The sequence below is a fragment of the Calypte anna genome, chromosome 11 (assembly GCF_003957555.1).
Source record: "Calypte anna isolate BGI_N300 chromosome 11, bCalAnn1_v1.p, whole genome shotgun sequence".
Taxonomy (NCBI): Eukaryota; Metazoa; Chordata; class Aves; order Apodiformes; family Trochilidae; genus Calypte; species Calypte anna.
Genome location: NC_044257.1, coordinates 2,584,021 through 2,601,743, shown reverse-complemented (window position 1 = coordinate 2,601,743; position 17,723 = coordinate 2,584,021). Strand labels below are relative to the sequence as shown.

The following is a 17,723-nucleotide window of genomic DNA, read 5'->3' as shown; positions in this document are numbered from 1 at the left end:
CTGACAGTGGGGATCAGGGGAGAACGAGGGAGAGGACGCCCCGAGAAGGGACGAAGGGACCCCTGGGTTGCCCTGAGCTCCCGCAGGAGGGTGGGGGACCACCGGGGACCTCCCCCACCCTGAGCTCCCTGCCGGGTGCGGGGGGGGGGGGGGGAAGCCCCGCCTCCTCCGCCCATCGGGGGGGTTTCGACGATTTCCATGGCAACGGGAGCGGGGCGGAGCTCGGCGTTTCCGTTACCGAAGTGCTGGGGAGGGCGGGGCCGGGCCGGGCCGCTGCCGCCCCCCACCCTCAGCCCGGTGAGTGACCCACGGGGCGGCACTGGCACCCGCAACCGACAGGGCGTGGGGTGAGCCGAGCTAGACCGGGCCGGACCGAGGCTGCCTTTGTCTGAAGGTCTGGTGCACGAAGCACCCGTGGCGGCGGCGAGGGTACGGTTCGCCGTTCGCCTGCAGCTGGCACAGGGATCGGGATCGGCACCGGGTCCAGAGGGGCGCGGAGCGGGGCGTTGCTGGGCCGCTGTGCACCGGGACCGGCGCTGGCATCGGCGAGGCGGGGCTGCGCCTGCTGCGGGACGGGGACGTGGGACCGGGAGATGGGACCGGAACGAGGGATCGGGACCGGGAGCGTGAAATGGTACTGGGAGAGGGGATCGGGACATGGCAGTGGGACTGGGACCATGACTGGGACGTAGTGGGACAGGGACCATGACCGGGACCTAAGGACGTGAAACCAGGACACGGGACCGGGACCGCCCCGCCCGCCTAGGGCCGCCCCACCCCCCCGAGGCCGGTGGAGCCCGGAGAACAAGGGACCCCCGGCATGGGTGGGGCGGCAGCACCCGCTTCCCAAGCTGAGGCAGCTCCGGTCGCGGTCCTGTGGCCACGGGGGCCAGGGCTGTCCTTGAGCCGCCCGCGCTCCTGGCGTTGGGAGACAAATAACCTCCGAGTCGCGCTTAGGAGGAGCCTGGAAAGGCTTCAGGAATGAGTAAATTAATTACAGTCTCGGTTTGTGTCACATCCGCCGGGAGAACGGAGGGAGCCCCAGGAGTGAAATGCAACTTTCTGAGGGATCTGAGGGTCGGTGTCACCGTTGTGTCTGGTTCCAGTACAGTCCCCTGGGCTTTCCCAGCTGGAAGCTGAGGCGGGCTGAGATGTCCTTTTTTGCACTTATCCGCAGAGGTGTCTCTGTGCTTTCGACCCCCATGCTATGATCACATCCCACAAAAACTGGGATCTGGGATCCAGGCCCTCCACCAGAGCCACCTGGAAGACGAAGGACCTTCCTGTGGCCGGTGAGTACAGTGTGGGGGCTCCTCTTCTCCTGGTGGGGCTCAGCCTACTGCACTCACGCTCTTGCTCATGCCTGGGGAAGGAGAGGCTGGGAACAGGCCAGTCTGCATTTTTCACATTTCTTTCCGGATGAAGCTTGGGATTTTAGACTCGGATGCAAGCACAAAGCTGTAAGCAGGCATGGGGGTGAGCAGAGAGAGCTGCCTGCATCAACCTCCTGACCCTTTCCAGGGGAAAGCTTAGGGAGAAAGACTAAAATTTAACATGCAAGAAAGAGAATGGAGTGATACCATGGCAGGGAAGACGTGGGGCCCTCTCTTCTCGCTGGCCCCGGCTCATTGACAGGCTCCTTATCTCTGCCCAGGGTACAGAGCCTGTCTAGAGGTGAGTTTTGTCGAGGGCTTTTCTCGGCTGCCGCTGAGCTGCTTTGCAGGCTGGCGGGCGGGTGGCTGCTTGCCCCAGCCTGCAGCCTCTTGTCGGGAAACAGCCTTCCCACCTTCCCACTTCCCTGCTGCTGGTGCGGATGGGTTTCAGCCAAGGGGGAGGCTCACAACCCCCGGGCTCCTTCGCCTGCCCCCCCAGTTGGGCTTTTTTTGCTGTTGGCTTCAGTGTTTGCCATCCTGAATGTGCTGGCAGACTCTTATCCAGGTATTGCTTCTTCCCTGGCACTTTATCCAGCCCAGACAAACACTAGTTACCATCAAAGCCTCCAAAAATGGCATTTATTTTTTTTTTAGCATTTGCTCTTCCTGGCAGCTGCTACTGCCCATGCCCTCATGGTCTTGTATCTGGGCACCCACCGGCTCTTTGGAAAACCTCAATTTTCACAGCATGTACAAAATGTAGCTAATTCCAGGCTGGGAAGAAAGTCCAGCAGGATGGACTGACTTCACTGGGGTTCAGTCACATCTCCCTCCAGATTCTGCATCCACCTCGGACCCAAGCACCTCTGGATAATTTTAGGGGAAAAATTGCATTATTTGGGTTTTCTTTGTGTAGTGTGATTTTTTTTCCTATGTGTTAAAGAAACCATCTGGCTGCCCACAGTGGTGGCAGAGACTGTGGATGGGGTGGAGGCACAGGATCCCCAGGCAGGTCCTGTTGGGACATAGCTGTGGAAGATCCTCAAGATGCTCTTTTCCTTCTGTGTGGCTTGGAAAGTCAGGGAACTGTTGCCCTGTCTGCTTCTGGCTTTGGCTGTGTGACAAATTAAGGAAATATTTGGGGGCAGTGGAGGGAGGTGACGCTGGCAAAGTCCGTCTGTCCGGTTTCGGTGTTGCAAGACAGCTTTGGCAGTTTTCCCAGGATAGGATCACAGGAAGCTGAGTGGCTTGACAAGGGGCAAGGGTGGGATGTCCCCAGCATGGGGACAGATCTGGTGCTGCAGACAACAGACAGATGCTATACCCTGAATTCTCATTACTAGTTGCTGGCAACCAATCTCTGACTGGCTGTTGAGGCTAATTTTTCTAATTAACCAAATTAATGTTTTTAATAAAACTTGTGCACTATCTCTATCACGCAGTGGTGGCAGTGGGATGGACGAGGATATGGGTTTGCTGAGCAGGGCTGAAGGCTGTGTTCCCAGGTTAGTCCAGTGATGATTTTTGCTCTGTCTCAGGCCACGGGTAGGACACATTCTTCACTGGGAGTGAAGCAGGCACCACTCCCCACCTTCCTCTGCCACCACATCTGCTTCACCATAACATCCTCAGCGTGAGCTGGGTGGATTCTGTGAGCCCCAGTGGGCTCTGCCCTGCTCTCCAGGTGAGGAGCACTGAGCTGGCTGCTCAGGCCAGGAGGGCATTTTTGGAGTGCTGGGCTGGTGCTTCCCAGCACTGCAACTCATTTGCCCTGCACCATGTGCCTTGGTCAGAGCTGTAGCCTCAGTGGGGACAAAAAGTCAGAAAGCATTAAAAGATGCTGGGGAACAGCCCAGAATTGTATTTTCTGGACACTTCTGGGTGATGTAGGCAGAAGGGTGGAAAGAGCATGCAGTGCCTTGAGATGGTGTTTGCCAGCGGGAGTGTGTCACAACCCGCAGGGTGGGTGCAGCACTGTCATATCTCACAAAGTGAGCACAGGTCCCAGATGTGGGGGCCAAACCAAATACCACATCCCACAGAGTGGGTACAGAGTTGCATCCCAGAGTGGGCACAGGGAGAGTCCCCAGAGTAGGGGTTAACCTAGGGAGATTCAGACCAGATGCCCTTGCTTTCTAAATCCCTCCAGAGAGGAGCCTAGGTGTGGCTGGGTCCAGTCCTCCTCCTCTAATTAATCTCTCTCAACAACCAATTTGGCAAGATTAAGTTTGGGAATTCTCTGTGCGGCACTCGGGAGTAAGATTATTACCCAGGAGGTTTGTATAAAAACACTACTTTACTTAAAAGTGAATAAGGTTATAAAGCATGTCAGATTACAGCTATGAGAATTGGAAATGATGGTACTTTCAAAGCAATGGATTACATCTTATCAAAAATATAAGGAAATACTCAAAACAGCAGGTTACAGCTCACAAAACGTAACAAAGCAATGGGTAGTAAAACTTAACAAAGTTGGAAACTATATTACCCTTATGTGCTGAGATAAGGTTAGAAACAGAGACACACAGAGAGGGGGATAAAGAAGAGATAGGAAAGATATCACCACCCTTGGATCCAGCCATGGCCTCAGTAGGAAGCTGTGGTCCTTGGATGGTGGGCACACTTCCAGCATTCCGAGTGTGCCTCTTGTGCCCCCTGGTCCCACCTTTTCAGGGAGGGCTTTGGGATACCTTGCACAGCCAGATGTCCACTTGGGCCCCTCCTGATGGGATGACACAGCAATCACCCTTGTTCCTGTGCATGTGCCCTCCTCAGTGGCTTTACCCAGGGCACACACAGGATGTCACTGCCTCTGCACGGTGCAGCTCTCCTGCCCCTGTCCCTTATGGCATAAGGACAGTGTCCTGCCTGTCAGGGTGGCATCAAACGCAGCTCCCCTTGCAAGTACAGTGTTCAGCTTATTGGGATGGCCACTAAAGGAAGGGCTGCTCTTGCAAGAATCAAGCCCTGTTTATCAGGGTGGTTACCCAAATGAGGGTCTCTTCTTGAGACAACAGAGTCCAAATGACTCATGAATAAGGCCAAGCACAAAGTCCATTTTGTCAGGGAGGCTGTTTTGAGACAAATATTCTTTTTGGGATTCTACAGAGGAAGATGAAGGAGGAAGTCTACCACAGTGGGGCCAGTGTCAGGACACTGTGCAATAATGTTCCTGAACCCCGGTTCATTCTGGGCTTTGTGCAAATAATTTAAATTGTCCTTTTAAAAGAAGGCAAACACCTCCTTATGTCACCCCAGCCTTGGTTAATTCCCTCCAGCAAAACCCTTCTGGAGATTCAAATATCAAGTCACCTTCTCTGGAGGATACTCTCCCTGCCTCCTTCCCAAGGGCTCAGAACTATTTGGCATGTACCAACTATTCACCTTTCTGCCAGGGTGAGAGAGGTTTCCTCAGCATCACAGGCCCAGGGGAATTGTTTTTCCCTGCAAGCCACTGATAGATACAGAAATTTGGGACCTTTCTATATTCTTTTCCCTCCTTCAATATTTCCTCTCTGTTTTGGGGTTTTTTTTTGATCTGTGCTCCATCCTACGAGACATAGAATTACCTCAGCCACAGCTCAGCAGCTTTATATTCAGCCCTTCCTGCAGCCAGGGTCTTTGTTTTACGGCCATAAAAAGAAAAATAGGTAATATTCAGCATAACCACATGATCAGGCTGAGGGCGAGAGTTGTTTATGGGGAGAACGAAAAGTAATACTGCAAGGTCATCGTGGCAGCTTCCCGACACCAAAATCCCCTGGAGGGTCCCACTGTCCTCATCCTCTGTGGCCTCTTCCCTGCTCCTGACCAGCCTGGTGAATACCAGCTGCCAGCACTGTATCCCCCACCACGGGCATGGTCACTGGACATGGTCACTCTCCATCCTGTTCCTTCTTGTGGCCACAGGCCCTGCGGGAGACAGCGGGTGAGCAGCGAGAGGAGAGTGGGCAGCAGATACTGAGAGCAGCCACGGAGGAGTCACTGCCATCCCCCCTGCAGCCAGCAGCTGCTGCACCAGCAACATCCACCATGAACCTGGAGAAAGCAGGTACAGGCAGAGCTGGGATGTGATGGGATGGGTGCCCGGTTCCTGCCAGGGGGTACCAGGGGGACCTCTCCTCTTTTGGGGTGCACAGACATGCAGCTCACCAGAGGGGTTGGGTCTTGGTGGGAATCAAACACTGGGCAGCTGCTGGGTGGCACCAGGAGTGCAATGAATTATTTAACCAGGGGAACAGAGCAGGTGGGCACCAGCAAACCCACTGCTCCCACTCCCTCTTCAGGAAAATGTGACATCTGTGGAAGTGCTCACAGAGTGGCTAGATGGGGCGGGTGAGTCCTCATGGGTTCCCATTGTTCAGCTCCAGGACCAAGCTGTCCAGGCTTGCTGGGGCTCCTCCAGTGTGGTCCCTGGCTGCATCCTTGCTGTGGGGTGTCTGGTGAGAAGGGGCAGGGACCCTGCGTGGCAGTGGTAATGGGTCGCATTAGCACAGACATGGCCACCTTTCTGAACAGGTTTCTGAGCATTTTAGAAAGCAGGAGGGTCACTGTGCCACACCTGCCATGCTCAGACCCTCCAGGGCTACATGTCATGCAGGCTTGACTGCCATCTCCTCTCCCAGGGTTGCTCTTGCAGGAGGAGGAGGATGGAACATGTTCTCCATGTGAGATCACACCAGCCCAGCAGTTTGAGGTGAAGCTGGGTGTCCTGGCTTTGAGCCTTGCTCTGCTTCTGATCCCAGCTCAGATGGTGTGTGCAGACACACGGTGTGTCCGCAGGAGCCTCCTCTCATCTTGTCTTACCTCTGTACATTCCCTGAGGGGGAGAGCTGCTGATCCTATTAACTTTAGGAGTTATGGGGTGTGTTTTTTGTGTGTTGGGTTAAAGGGAATATCACAGTCCCCTGCTGAGCTGGGCTGGGCTTTTGGCATGGAAAGAAAACCCACGTCTTGTTGATGCTTTTTCAAGGTGTCCAGCCCAAGGCAGGCAGATGAAATCCAGCAATCTCCTTTGCCAATGTTGCCAAGTGATTTCCATGGCACATAGTCAACAGGAGAGCTGTGGTATTATCCCAGCATTTTATTCTTTTGCCCACTCTGCTGGCTCTTTAACGCATTTTAAAAGCCAAAAGTCTGATTCGCAGTCAAACCAGCCTTTTTTTCATGTATTCAGGATGTTTCTCATGAACCATGCAACATCTGTCTGCAGGCAGCAAAGTCCTTCCCAGTGTCACCTCCTGCCTTTAAAACTTAAGGTTTCTTGGTGGCAGTGGCTGAAATCCAGGGCAGGCAGGGAAGGGCTCTGGGCCACCAGGATCCTAGCTGCCAGTTCACCTGCCACAGTGCCTCATCCCCACACTGGGAATGAGTCAGGACAGTTCATTTCTTCTTGGGAACTACAAAGTCATTTTGGGATTCATTTGGTAGGCTCTGATGTGCATCCAGGTTGGCTGCTGCCAGCACCAGCATCTCTGTTAGCACACAGAAAGTTATGTTTAAAATAATACTAGAAAGGTCAGCAAGCCAAGCGCAGAAGGATTAGGCTGTACTGCAATTCAGGGTACATGTATAATTTTAATTTGGCTTCCATTATATTTGTGTGTAATACTGCACTCTTTAATAACACAATCATGTCCTGCTTTCCACTGGCACCTGCTCATTCAGAAAAAAGGCTGTCAGGATGAATCAGAGTGCTGTGGTGAAGGTGGTTGTTATCTGAGTGAGGCAGCAGCATCTCAGCATGGGTCATGGTGTGGGGGCAGGCTCTGTGCTACGTCCTGAGATGCTTTGCTGGCTCCCACCCATGCAGGGGCTCACCCGGCTGGACCTCAACCGTGCTCAACACTGTAGCACCTGGGATGCATCTCTTGGCTTATCTCTGATCTCTGTGGGATTTCCACAATCCTGGCTTCCCACCTTCCCCTCTCCAGCAGCCTCTGGGAACCCTTCCCATAGCTGTCATCCGGTGATGCAGCCCAGTCCTGACTGGCTCTGTCTTTGCTCCCGCTACAGGAGGACGGCTCTGTGGTGGGAAACGTTCCAGCCTGCTGGCCACCCGGCCCTTCCCAGTGATCCAGAAGGTGATGGTCTCCATGGCTCATCTACAGGAGGAGAAGCTGCAGCTGCAGGAGAAGCTGCTGGGGTTGCAAGAGAAGCTCGCTGCCCGGGAGAGCGATGAGCTTTCCCTCTCTCTCCAGCTGCAAGGCCAGGTAGTGGGGACAGGGGGACAAAAAGAGGTCCACTAGGGTCTTCTGCTTCAGGTTGTGGCTTGGTCAGAGCACCATGGCTTGCAGTTAGCCAGGGACTCACTTGGAAGGAGCATCTCCATCCCAGAACGCCTTCTCCTCTTGGGTGCATAGGGGTGCTCCTTGGCACTGTGTACATCCTGCTGGCATCAGCAGTGTCTCTGTCAGGATGCTACAGCCCCCTGGGTGATGTTATGGTCACACCATGATAACACTAATGAGGGTGCAGGGCTTCTTGGACGCAATATGGCCAAGAGGGCTTTGAGCACTGGGGTTACAGCCCTGCAGCAACCATCTGTCCTCCCAGTGCAGGATAAGGTCGTTAGACCACCCCAGTGGATTAATTGCTAATGACTTCTGAGAGTCAGGAGGTGCAAAGTGAGCATGAAGGCAGAGTTGTCTGCTAAAGGGCAGAACATTTTGGCTGCTGCGACCAGAACCCCCCCCATAACCACCTCCTGTGCCCACACTGCTGCATCCTTGGTGTGAGGACCTGGGTCATCTCCGGGAGATTGAAATTCCAGCTGCTCGTAAAGGGATTTGCATGTGGCTGTTGTGGAAGCTGTTACAGTCAGGTTTGGCTTGTTCCACGGGTGTCAAAAAGGCGGAGGTAATTGTCCTGCATTTACTTGGCATGCTCTACATGACACAAGCATGAGTGCTGGCAGGATTCAACCCTGCACCGGCCAGTTCATCAGAAAGCGCAGCCAGGGCTGGCTGGAGCGAAGTGCCGATCCCAACTTCCAGAGCTCAGGGATGGCTGGGCCACAGCTCCAACCAGATCCAGCTGCCAAGGAGTCCCTGTACCCTCCTGAGAGCAGGATGTGGCTGGAGATGCTTGAGCAGGTAGGAGATGTAGCATTTTTGGTCGCTGCTGGCATGGGGACTGGGGGCAGGCTCCAGTGCACGGGTACCTTCTGGAGTGGTGGCTTCCCTGTAACAAGCTGTGACTTTGTTTTCTTTATCCCTCACCTCTTTTTAAAATACTTTAGAAAAATATCATAATAATCTCCCTTACTGAATATGGAAATGGGATTTTCCCACCCGAGCATGCAGTCGGTGCACTTGGTGCACACTCGACCCCACAGATGGAGCAGAACTGGCCACGGTGGGAAGGGGTTCCCAGTGCCAGCAAGGAGCTGTTGCCTTCCACAGCTCAGAGCCATAAGTGGCTGGAGCTCCCCACAGAACCCCCAGCTGTGTTCTCCATGCATGGGGTGTGCAGGAGATGCTGTTGCTGAGCTGCCGTTGCCACAAGGGTGTGGCTTAATAACTCACTGGCATTAATTGCAGCACCATGTCAGCACGTCTGCTGTTGGTATTAATCAGCAGTTTCTAAATTATGGCTCACAGTTGCTTAGGAAAAGCTGGTTATTGGGATGGGGCAATAGATTCCCATATCCCAGCGAGGAGTTTGGCAGCACAGCGAGTTCTGGCTGCTGGGAATCCAGGAGCCAGGCTGGGATCTGGGGGATGATGGTGAAGTGCACATCCAGGTCCACCTCTCGCTAGGGTGAGTTTTGGCTCAGTGGCCACTGGGTTTTGGGCACAGGGAGGAGGCATGGAGCAGGTGGGTGATCCCAGAAAAACAGATCGCCAGAGACCACTGGCTTTGCCAAGCATTTGCTGCTGCCATTTGTTTGAGTAACTACATATTTCGAGGAGAGTCTCACTGGTCCCTGCACAAAAAGAAGGAATGTTTGTGAAATCCACTTGGTTTTGCAGGGATGGCAGCCTGATACCTAGGGGATGGGCAGGTGCTGGGATAGGGGTGGCTGAGGAGCATCCTCTGGTCATACTTGAATACGTGAATTTCTCAAAGAGCTCTTGCTTCATCTTTGTCCCAAAATAGCTTTCCTAGAAAGAAAAACAGGAAAGGCAAAACAAAGTAAAGGCAAGACAGGGCACTCCTGGCTCTTTAAACACAATTGTGGATGGATTTGTTTTTTTCGTTCTCCAAAGATGATACTCTTTTTTCTTTAATAATGGTTTCTGCTAATGTTCAACATGAACAAATTATACCCCTGCTTGAACAAGGTCAAAGCAAGTCTTTCATTAGCACTCATTTTATTCAGCTCATTTGAATCAGGTGCTCAGAGTGAGATGAAAAATTAAGGCATAAGGATGGCGCGAGCCAGACTGGATGTCAGTGGCCAGGGTGGCACCACAGGGTCTGCTCCAGAAGCTGCTGAGATGCCTCCTGGTTAACCTTGCCTGTATTGACAGGTTGAGATGCTGAAGGGGAAACTCCTGGAGCAGGCACAGGAGATCAGCCGGCTGCACTCGGAGCTGGTGAGCTGCCACTGTGCTGGGACTCTTCAAGGGACACTGAAGCTATGGAACCCTGTGGATGGCAGGGGCAAGTGGCAGGGGGATCACAGGGTCACAGCTGCGACCCCGCGTGCCAAAAGTGAGACACGGTGGGATGAAAATTTGCGGAAGCTTCTGTCCCACACAGTGTCACAACCGGTGCCCTTGGGATGCAGCTGGAAAAGGCTCCCTGGCACTGGCACCCCAGATGGGAGCAAAAGACCCTCTCTCTGGGGGCTAGGGGTCTGCTTGGGGCAGCAGAGTGGGGGTCCCTGGGCACAGTGGGTGCTCCATGACTACAATGGAGCTCTTCTGGCATGGTGGATTGGAGCTTCTGGGGTTCTGTAGGCAGAGGGTGTCCCTTGATGCTGCAGAATGGGGTGCTCCCAATGTGGCAGACTGGGGGGTCCTTAACGTGGCAGACTAAGGGTCTTGGGGGTCAGCAGGCTTGGGATCCCCAGTGTGGCATTCTGAGAGTCCTAGGCAGCAACAGGCACCATTCCCTCCCTGGCAGGGTGGCACAGACGTGGAGAAACACCGGGACTTGCTGGTGGCTGAGAATGAGCGGTTGCGGCAGGAGATGAAGGTGATGGCAGGGGATCTGCAGGAACTGCAGCGGCCGCCAGCACCTTGCCAGGACTGCATCCACCTCCAGGTGAGATGTGGCAGTGCTGGCTGGGGGATGGGCACACACAGGGATGATGGGCACACAGGGGTGACACCGCCTGGACCATGCTGTTTGGGGTCAGGAGAAGGGTGGGCTGTTGGGAACGTCACTCTGGGTTGCAGCGGGAGGTGGAGGAGATGCGGGCCAGGCTGGCAGAGTTGGACCTGGAGGTGCAGCAGAAGACGAACCGCCTGGCTGAGGTGGAGCTGAGGCTCAAGGACTCCCTGGCCGAGAGAGCTGAGGAGGAGGAGAGGCTCAGTCGGCGGCTGCGGGACAGCCAGGAGACCATTGCCAGCCTCAAGTCCCAGCCCCAGCAGATAAAGGTGGGCACCACTAGGCTCTGCATCTCTCCTGCATGTTCCACCCATCCCTCTACCCTCAGCAGCAGATCAGTGCAGCACCGTGATGTAAATGAGCCCAACCTGGGCCCCTCAGGTGCCGCTTCCGCAGTGTACCCCATCTCTGGGTGCTTTTCCCCCCAGTACATCATCAAGACAGTGGAGGTGGAGTCAGTCAAGATGAAGCAAGCCCTGAGTGAGAGCCAGTCCCGAAACCAGTACTTGCAGGAGCAGGTGGGGATGCAGCGGCAGGTGCTGAAGGAGATGGAGCAGGCAGCTGCAGAACTCCCAGAAGACAGCAGCTCAGCTCCGAGCTCAGGTCCGAGCACAGCAGCTATGAATCAGGAATTGTCTTGGTTCCCACCTGTGCATTGCTCACCGGGTGATGTGGCGTGGTGGTGGGTGGTCACCAGCTCAGCATCACCCCCCCAGATCACCATGTATGAGACTGAGCTGGAACGAGCCCACGGGCAGATGCTGGAGGAGATGCAGGCGATGGAGGAGGAAAAGAATCGCGCCATCGAGGAAGCATTCTCCCGTGCCCAAGTGGAGATGAAGGCAGTGGCATGAGAACCTGGCAGGTGAGGAGGGGCCAGGGGGGCTTCTCAGGGTGGCCTGGCTGGCATGGTGGTGTTCTGTCACCTGCCCCTCACCCTGCCTCATGCTTACAGGTGTCCGGACCAACCTGCTGACACTGCAGCCGGCACTGCGCACCCTCACCCATGACTACAACAGCCTGAAGCGGCAGGTCCGTGACTTTCCCCTGCTCCTCCAGGAGACCCTGCGGAGCGCCAGGGCCGAGGTGAGACCCTGAGGACCACCCTCTGTCTCCTCTCTGTGGAGGGCAGGGATGCTGGGGAGGTCACCGAGCTGCTGGTCTCCGTCCCCCCAGATCGGCCAAGCCATCGCAGATGTGCACAGCACCAACCAGGAGCTGCTGCGCAAGTACCGGCGGGAGCTGCAGCTCCGCAAGAAGTGTCACAACGAGCTGGTGCGGCTGAAAGGTGCTTGGGGCTGTGGTAGATCCCTCTCGGGAGAGCGTGCCCTTGGTGGAGGATGGGAGGGGCAGGCTGGCCTGTTCTGCATCCCATTAAGGTGCTGGGGTTGGCAATGGGAGGCACTGATCGGCAGCAGGACACAGGGTTCATCTGTTGGGTGTATGACAGTGAGTGGGGTTGCTGCAGGGTGTGCAGGGGCTGACCACCTGTGCGCACACACATCCCTTCTCAAAGGAAACATCCGAGTTTTCGGGCGAGTCCGCCCTATCATGAAGGAAGATGGTGAGGGCCCAGAGGCAGCCAAACGCAGTGACCTTCGATGCAGATGATGACGGCGTCCTGCACCTCCTTCATAAGGGGAAGCAGGTGTCCTTTGAGCTCGATAAGGTCTTCCCCCCACAGGCATCTCAGGAGGAGGTGAGTACCGTTGTCCACACTGCCCAAGTGAGAGGGGACCACCTTTTCCTGACACTCCCTACTCCCCCCTAGGTGTTTCAGGAAGTTCAAGCCCTAGTCACCTCCTGCATCGATGGCTACAATGTTTGTATCTTTGCCTATGGGCAGACGGGGCAGGAAAAACCTACACAATGGAGGTGAATTTGGCCTGCCTTTACTTCCTTTTCTTCCTTGGCTTCCCATCCTGTGGTGCCCTGTCACAGCACCCTGCCTAAACTAGGCTAACCAACCATAAACCATTGATGGCACTCTCTGCAGAATAAAATGCAAGAGGGTGTTTCTTGCATTTCTGTCCATCAGGGAACAGCAGCAAACCCAGGGATCAACCAGCGGGCCCTGCAGCTCCTCTTCTCTGAGGTGAGAAGCAAATCAGCCGACTGGGACTACGCCATCAGTGTCAGCGCTGCAGAGATTTACAACGAGTCACTCAGGTACAGCTCTGGGGGTACCCCAGTTTTTGGGGTAGGGAGTGAGCAGACCTGTAGAGGGCCTGGCACTGGGGGGCATCATCTTCTCTTTGTCCCCACTGCCCTGCCTTGCCCACACAGCTTGTTCCCGGTGCCTTGGGCCCCGGATTTAGGCAAGCAAAAATGAATTTCTAATTTTTTTCTGGTACAAGCTGCCCTTTCAAGCTCTGTTACCTACAGAATTTATTCAGGGTCTCAGCCCTGCCATCACCCCCTGTGCCTGATGCTGCAGCCAGGGCATTCCTGTCTCCTCCCCTGAATATTTCAAAATTACTAACTGAGAGCTGGCACCATGAGAAATACTTTCCTCCCCTGCCCAGGTGCAGGCAGGAGAGTCCAGGGGCACATCCGTGTGGATAATGGGGACTAGGAATGGCAATAAAAGAGCAGAGGTGGGCAGTGTGGTCCAGTCTGGGGAACCAAGGTCTGTAAATGGGATGTGGAGCACCCCTGGGAGGAAGTGGCTGCTCTGCCCTGGCACAGATGTGGAAGTGGAGGGGAACCAGGCTCTGTCCACTCCCTGGGGTGGGGATGGTGACAAGTTCCCCTTTGCCTAGGGACTTGCTGGGGAAGGACCCACAGGAGAAGCTGGAGATCAAGCTGTGTCCCGACGGCAGTGGGCAGCTCTACGTGCCTGGGCTGACCGAATTCAGGGTGCAGAGTGTGGAGGACATCAACAAGGTGCGGGGTCATGGGGGGCACCAGGCTGCCAGGATTTGGGGAGGTCTCTGGTGCAGGACTCCTAGATTCAGGTGTATTTCTGAAACACTGGGGAGCAACAGAGACCAAAATAGGTCCCTTGGTGCAAAGTTACAGTCACTGTCCCATGGGACGAGCGCAGGGGGTTAAAAATAAAGCATGGGGCCTGGGTGACAGTGGGAGGGCGGCTGTCACCATAGTGCTCTGTCTGTTAACCTCTGACTTCCCTGCATCACCCAGGCTGAGGTGGTCATCACCCCAATAGGCCAGGCACCCCATAGGGGGCTGTCACTGGTGTTACATCCCCAGGGGTCCATGAACGGTGGAAGGGGGTGGCATGTTTGGGGCAGGCTGGCCTCAACCCCCAACACCTCCCTGGGCTCCCCCCAGGTCTTTGAGTTTGGCCACATCAACCGGGCAACAGAGTACACGAACCTAAACGAGCACAGCTCCCGCTCCCACGCCCTCCTCATTGTCACTGTCCACGGCCTGGACCGCAGCACCGGGCTCCGCACCACAGGTGGGTGCCAAGTGCAAAGCCCCTCACCAGGGTGTCCAGGTCACCCAGGGTGTCCAGGTCACTGATGCCAGCTGGGATTTTTGGCTGTGTGTCCCCAGGGAAGCTGAACCTGGTGGACCTGGCGGGGTCGGAGCGGGTTGGGCGTTCGGGTGCAGAGGGCAGCCGGCTCCGTGAGGCCTCAGCACATCAACAAGTCCCTCTCAGCACTGGGGGATGTCATTTATGCCCTGCGCTCCCGCCAGGGGCCACGTGCCCTTCGCCAACTCCAAGCTCACCTACCTGCTGCAGGACTCTCTCAGTGGTGACAGCAAGACCCTCATGATGGTGCAGGTAGGGGCCAACCCCTGCTCGTGGCTCTGTGGCAGGTCACTGTGGTGTCAGGGTGGGTTTGGTGCTGGGGGCAGGACCAAGGGATCAGGAGACCAGGCTTGGTCGTGGGACATCATCTGGGCTGTGGCTGCATGCCAGGGATAGCTCTGTCCCCATCTCTGCACCACAGAGGATGAGGGATGACCTTGGAGGTCCATGTCCTGCCCACACATGGATACTCTCCCTGTGGGCATAGTATCTGTCCATGCTGCCATCTCCCCATCCTCTCTGCTGGGAGGGGTTTTTATGCAGCTGCTCCATCATTCATGCTCTGTCTCCTTGTGACCTCCCTGTCCTCCTTGGAGGGTGCCAAAGCCCCTGCCACCTGCTGCAGCTTTTCCTGGCTGTCCCTGGTACCAGGACAGTTGGTGACAGGGGATCCAGCTGGCCCAGACACTGGCTCCATTGCAGATGGAGCAGCAGGTTAATAATAGCATCTCACTGCCCAGGACCAGTTTGCTTCCAGGGCAGGCAGCTGACAGGGTGACTCTCTGCCTGCTCCTGCCTCCCCACAGGTCTCCCCAGCTGAGAAGAACACCAGTGAGGACACTGTGCTCCCTCAAGTTTGCTGAGAGGGTTCGCTCCGTGGAGCTGGGCCCTGTCTCTCGCAAGGCTGAGCTGATCTCCTGGCCCAGCCAGGAGCAGCTGGAGGTAACTGAGGGGCTGCCAGTGCCCTTCCTCCTCCCCCTCGCCCTAGGTCCCCCTGTTTTTCCCCCGATGTGGTCCCCAGTGCTGCTGGCTTTCGGGTGTCCCCTGGAAGCATCTCTGTCATCCCCAGGCAGTGGCTTCCAGCAGATACAGATGCTGCCTGGGCTCTCCCATTGCCCTATTTTGCAGCAGCCCCATGGTACCCCAGAGCATATTTGGGCATTGTTATGTGAGAGCTGCCCACGAACGAGCCCTTCCCTATTCTGTTCTGTCCCAGTTCCTTCCCCTGGGGACTGGCTGGGCTGACCCTGGAGCCATGTCCCATCTCCCCCAGGGTGATTCACCAGGGACAGCAGCAATTCCCATCCGGAGCCACGCGTCCCCCAGCCAGGGCAGCTCTCCGGGCGCTCTTCCTCCGTCCGCAGGAAGCTCCAGACCTCAGGTGGGTGCTGGGACCCTGTGGCCCTGCTCTGCACCCTGGGTGCCCAGATGGGGGGGTCTCCATCAGAGTATGGTCCCACCATCAGCGTAAACTTGCCCAGGTGCCAGCAGCAAAGCCTTCGTGGGAGAGCTTGCTGATTTGTAATAAGTTCATTAACTAATGGCTAATTAGCCATGGGGAGCCTGGTTACCACTTCCCCAAGGGCACCCTGGTGCAAAGGCACTGCCAGTGGCTTGGGGAGAGCGATGGTGCAGGACATTGACAGTGGCCTTAGCCTGAACCTCTCTTGCTTTCAAATTTCAGCCTGAATTAGGGGTAACTGCGACTGCCAGGTGAGTGCCTCTGGCCGGGGACACAGGCGGGCACTGCTTCAATCCCACTTCCTGGGAAGGGCAGGGATGCTGGTGGGGATGCTTGTAGTACCTGCTGGAATGTAGTCAGATGGGTCTGGGGCAGTAATGGCCATGTCCCCTGCTTGGTGTGACCCTGCCTGTCTCCCCCCAGGGAAGCTTGAGGCCAGTGCCGGTGTGACGAGTGCCAGCCCTGCCCCTCACAGCAGAGCCATCTGCTGGGACACACGGAAAGCCCTGGTGCTGTGCTCCCGCCCAGCAGGACCTGTGACCAGGGGTGTTGGTCTCGCCAGGAATGGCACAGGGGAGGGGTGTCCCAGCAGCCAGAGCCCCCATCTCAGGCTGGGGGACAACGGTGCTGGCAGGGATCTGCCCCTTCCAACACTTAGCTCTGTGGCTTTTACTGTTTGCTGGACAGACGATTTTAGCCAGAGCAGGGAGCTGCTGGGTGCTCCCTCCATTTCTCCAGCTCTGTTTTTATAACTGGAAGGGTGGGCTCGGAGCCAGGCAAGACACCAGATCTCTCCCCGCTGCCCCCGGGCCCGGCTGGTCGTGGCTCCTCCCATGGCTGTGACCAGGCAGCTGCCTCACGTCTTGCATTTTAAGCCAGAAAAAAAAAATAAAAATCCAGCGGCTCCTTTCCCGTAGTTGTTGCATGAAGGTGCCCCTGTGCTGTGCATGAGCCAGCTGCTTGTTCTGCTGTTCGTTGTGGTGCTGGTGCTGTGAGGGCCCACAGCAGCTGCTGCAGGACAGTGGGGAGAGCAGTCACAGGGCTTCCCCAGTCCCATTGCACGTCTTGTCAAGGAGAGATCACACTGTGGTCAAGATGAGTGTTTGAAATATTTACACCCTGTTTATATGGTCATGGAGTCGAAAACAAGTGGAAAAGCAACCGAAAAATCCAAACCTCTAGCCCAAAAGCCTGTTGGATTATGCATGGGGATGGCAGCTAGGAGGGGCATGGGAGGGCTCCCCTGCACACCCACCCTGCGTCTGCTTCCTTCTGCTGCAAATAACCACCCGGATATACTGATGGCTCTGCAGCCTTCTCCTCACTCTTCCACAGTGTATTCTACATATATTTAAAAAAAATAATAAATTTAGCCTTTTATAAGATTAGATGTTTCTATGTATTTTAATAATTAAAAGGCAATAATCCTGTTTTGTAACAAAACTTATTTTAAATAAACTGTTAAAGCCAGCCCTCCTGCCACTGCTGTTATTTTCCTGCAGCAGGCTTTGAGCCCTGCTCTGGCTAAGTGCTCCCTCCCTCCCACTTTCACAGCATCGCCCCCAAGGCTGGAAAGGCCCAGCAAACCACTTCTACTTCTTGTAGCAACCTTTGCCTGCCTCGCGTGTTTGTCCGTCCACCCCTTTGAAGTTGTTTGACTATCTTAATTAGCAGGCAATTGACTTGTTAAATCCTCAGCAAGATCCTGCAGAATCCTGCTCCATCTTGTGCTTTTCCCAGGTGGGTTGGCCGAGCCTTTTCACACCTCGGTGGAGTCCAGGCAGGGGATTATCGCTTGAGCCCCCTGGGGAAGGCAGCGATGGCTGCAGTGCAGGCAGGACACGCAGGCAGCTTCTTCAGTGTAGGCCTGCAGGTTTCTCTTGCTGGGCCCCTCACTGCTGAGCCACCATAAGAGCCATGGAGCAGAGCAGGACATTCCCCACTGTTCCTAAAACTTGACCAGTTTGTATAAAGTATCAGCAGGTAGGGCTTGGCTTTAGCTGTCCTGTTGGCCCCACCATACCCACTTGAAACAGTTTCCTGCATCCCAGACACCAGCTCAGCTCATGGAAAACCACAGACAAAGTCCATGGTGAGGGCAAGATCC

General features: G+C 55.5%; 1 protein-coding gene across 1 annotated transcript; it reads left to right on the top strand.

Annotated features, from left to right (window-relative positions):
- The first annotated feature begins 557 nt into the window (after nucleotides 1-557).
- KIFC3 (kinesin family member C3) lies at nucleotides 558-16,505 on the top strand. The gene is given in 27 exon segments (XM_030457869.1): nucleotides 558-634; nucleotides 1,178-1,292; nucleotides 7,389-7,585; nucleotides 9,848-9,913; nucleotides 10,446-10,586; nucleotides 10,721-10,921; nucleotides 11,081-11,209; nucleotides 11,211-11,255; nucleotides 11,369-11,500; nucleotides 11,502-11,517; nucleotides 11,608-11,738; nucleotides 11,829-11,940; nucleotides 12,169-12,236; nucleotides 12,238-12,351; nucleotides 12,424-12,502; nucleotides 12,505-12,527; nucleotides 12,691-12,821; nucleotides 13,415-13,538; nucleotides 13,947-14,076; nucleotides 14,175-14,254; nucleotides 14,256-14,318; nucleotides 14,320-14,406; nucleotides 14,961-14,990; nucleotides 14,992-15,096; nucleotides 15,371-15,535; nucleotides 15,839-15,867; nucleotides 16,040-16,505. Coding segments are annotated over 27 exon segments (2,526 nt in total). The 5' UTR covers nucleotides 558-631; the 3' UTR covers nucleotides 16,050-16,505.
- Nucleotides 16,506-17,723: the final 1,218 nt, after the last annotated feature.